Source organism: Arachis ipaensis, chromosome B08, assembly GCF_000816755.2.
Source record: "Arachis ipaensis cultivar K30076 chromosome B08, Araip1.1, whole genome shotgun sequence".
In the NCBI taxonomy this organism is placed as follows: Eukaryota; Viridiplantae; Streptophyta; class Magnoliopsida; order Fabales; family Fabaceae; genus Arachis; species Arachis ipaensis.
The window spans coordinates 10,702,945-10,704,058 of NC_029792.2; the positions used below are offsets into that span (position 1 = coordinate 10,702,945).

Below are 1,114 nucleotides of genomic sequence, written 5' to 3' on the forward strand. Positions count from 1 at the left end.
AATACTATACAACTTGTTTATTCAATAGAAAGAAGTATTACTTTGATTTACCATTTTTTAACCGTGTTTGTATTAAAATAATCGAAGTATACAGTACAAAGAAGCGAGTGAAGAAAATTTACCGGATGGAAGTCAACTAGGGGCTTGGGCATGCCGGGATCTACTTTATAGATGGCACGCTGTGGTGGTGGGATACCCGCCACGGTGGTGGTTGGCGGAGAACCAAATCTCTGCATGTTTAATTGTATTTAATTTCCTCCATATTGGTGAGTGAAGCAAAATAAAGCACACTTTAATTTTGAGTTGAAATATGTTACAACATGATTTGTGTATGTATGTGTGCTCATGGTGAGATATTATATAAAAAGATTAGGATCCAAGTTTGAAAGGAGAAGACAAGTAGAATGGTTCCAAATGGGGTCATGAGTAGTTACCGTTGTTGTCAGAGGTTGTGGAAAACACGGTGTTGCTGGTGGTACTGCCTTTTGATGAGCCTGTACTCAAACAACAATAATATGCACGCCTCTTAGAGTTTAGACACAAATTAATGCATACAAATATCAATTATTAATCAAGAAAAGTCTTGTTTAACCCTAAACCCTAACTAAGTAATGATATGAAAAAGTTAAAAGTATTTTTGAAGCTGATTTGTTCTCAATTTTACTATTAGATAAGATATGAGATTTAAATCAATTAAATTTCGTACATAATTCAATGATAGAGAAAAATAGATTCAATTAGTATGTGAAAAAGAAATTAATTTTGATACAACGTCGTAGTATAAAATTATTTTAGATTTGCATCAAATCATATAACATCGTATTAGCGAAAATAACTCTCTTTTATATTAACTACGTGAATGATCATTTAAAAAAATGATTATCATTGTATGACTGTATAAAACGTTTATACTATTATTAGTGCATAAAAATTAAACTCATATAAGAAAAGGTGAATTTTCTTAAATAAATAAACAAAGCATTTATTATCAATTGAAGTTAAACAATTATATTATGTATACATACAAAATTAGTTATCGATATAAAATATATATTTAAATATAAAATATACATTAAAAATGAATTAAATAATATAAATATATATATAATTACAC

At 28.5% G+C, this 1,114-nt stretch overlaps 1 protein-coding gene across 1 annotated transcript in view; it reads right to left on the bottom strand.

The window, feature by feature from the left end:
- LOC107613652 (transcription activator GLK1) overlaps positions 1–1,114 on the bottom strand; it is a 5,505-nt gene that overhangs the window by 2,704 nt on the left and 1,687 nt on the right. Inside the window, exons 4-5 of the mRNA XM_016315746.2 lie at positions 435–494; positions 123–230 (exon numbers count right to left, since the gene is read on the bottom strand). Coding sequence (XP_016171232.1) covers positions 123–230; positions 435–494 — 168 coding nt within the window. The remainder of the gene's footprint in view (positions 1–122; positions 231–434; positions 495–1,114) is intronic.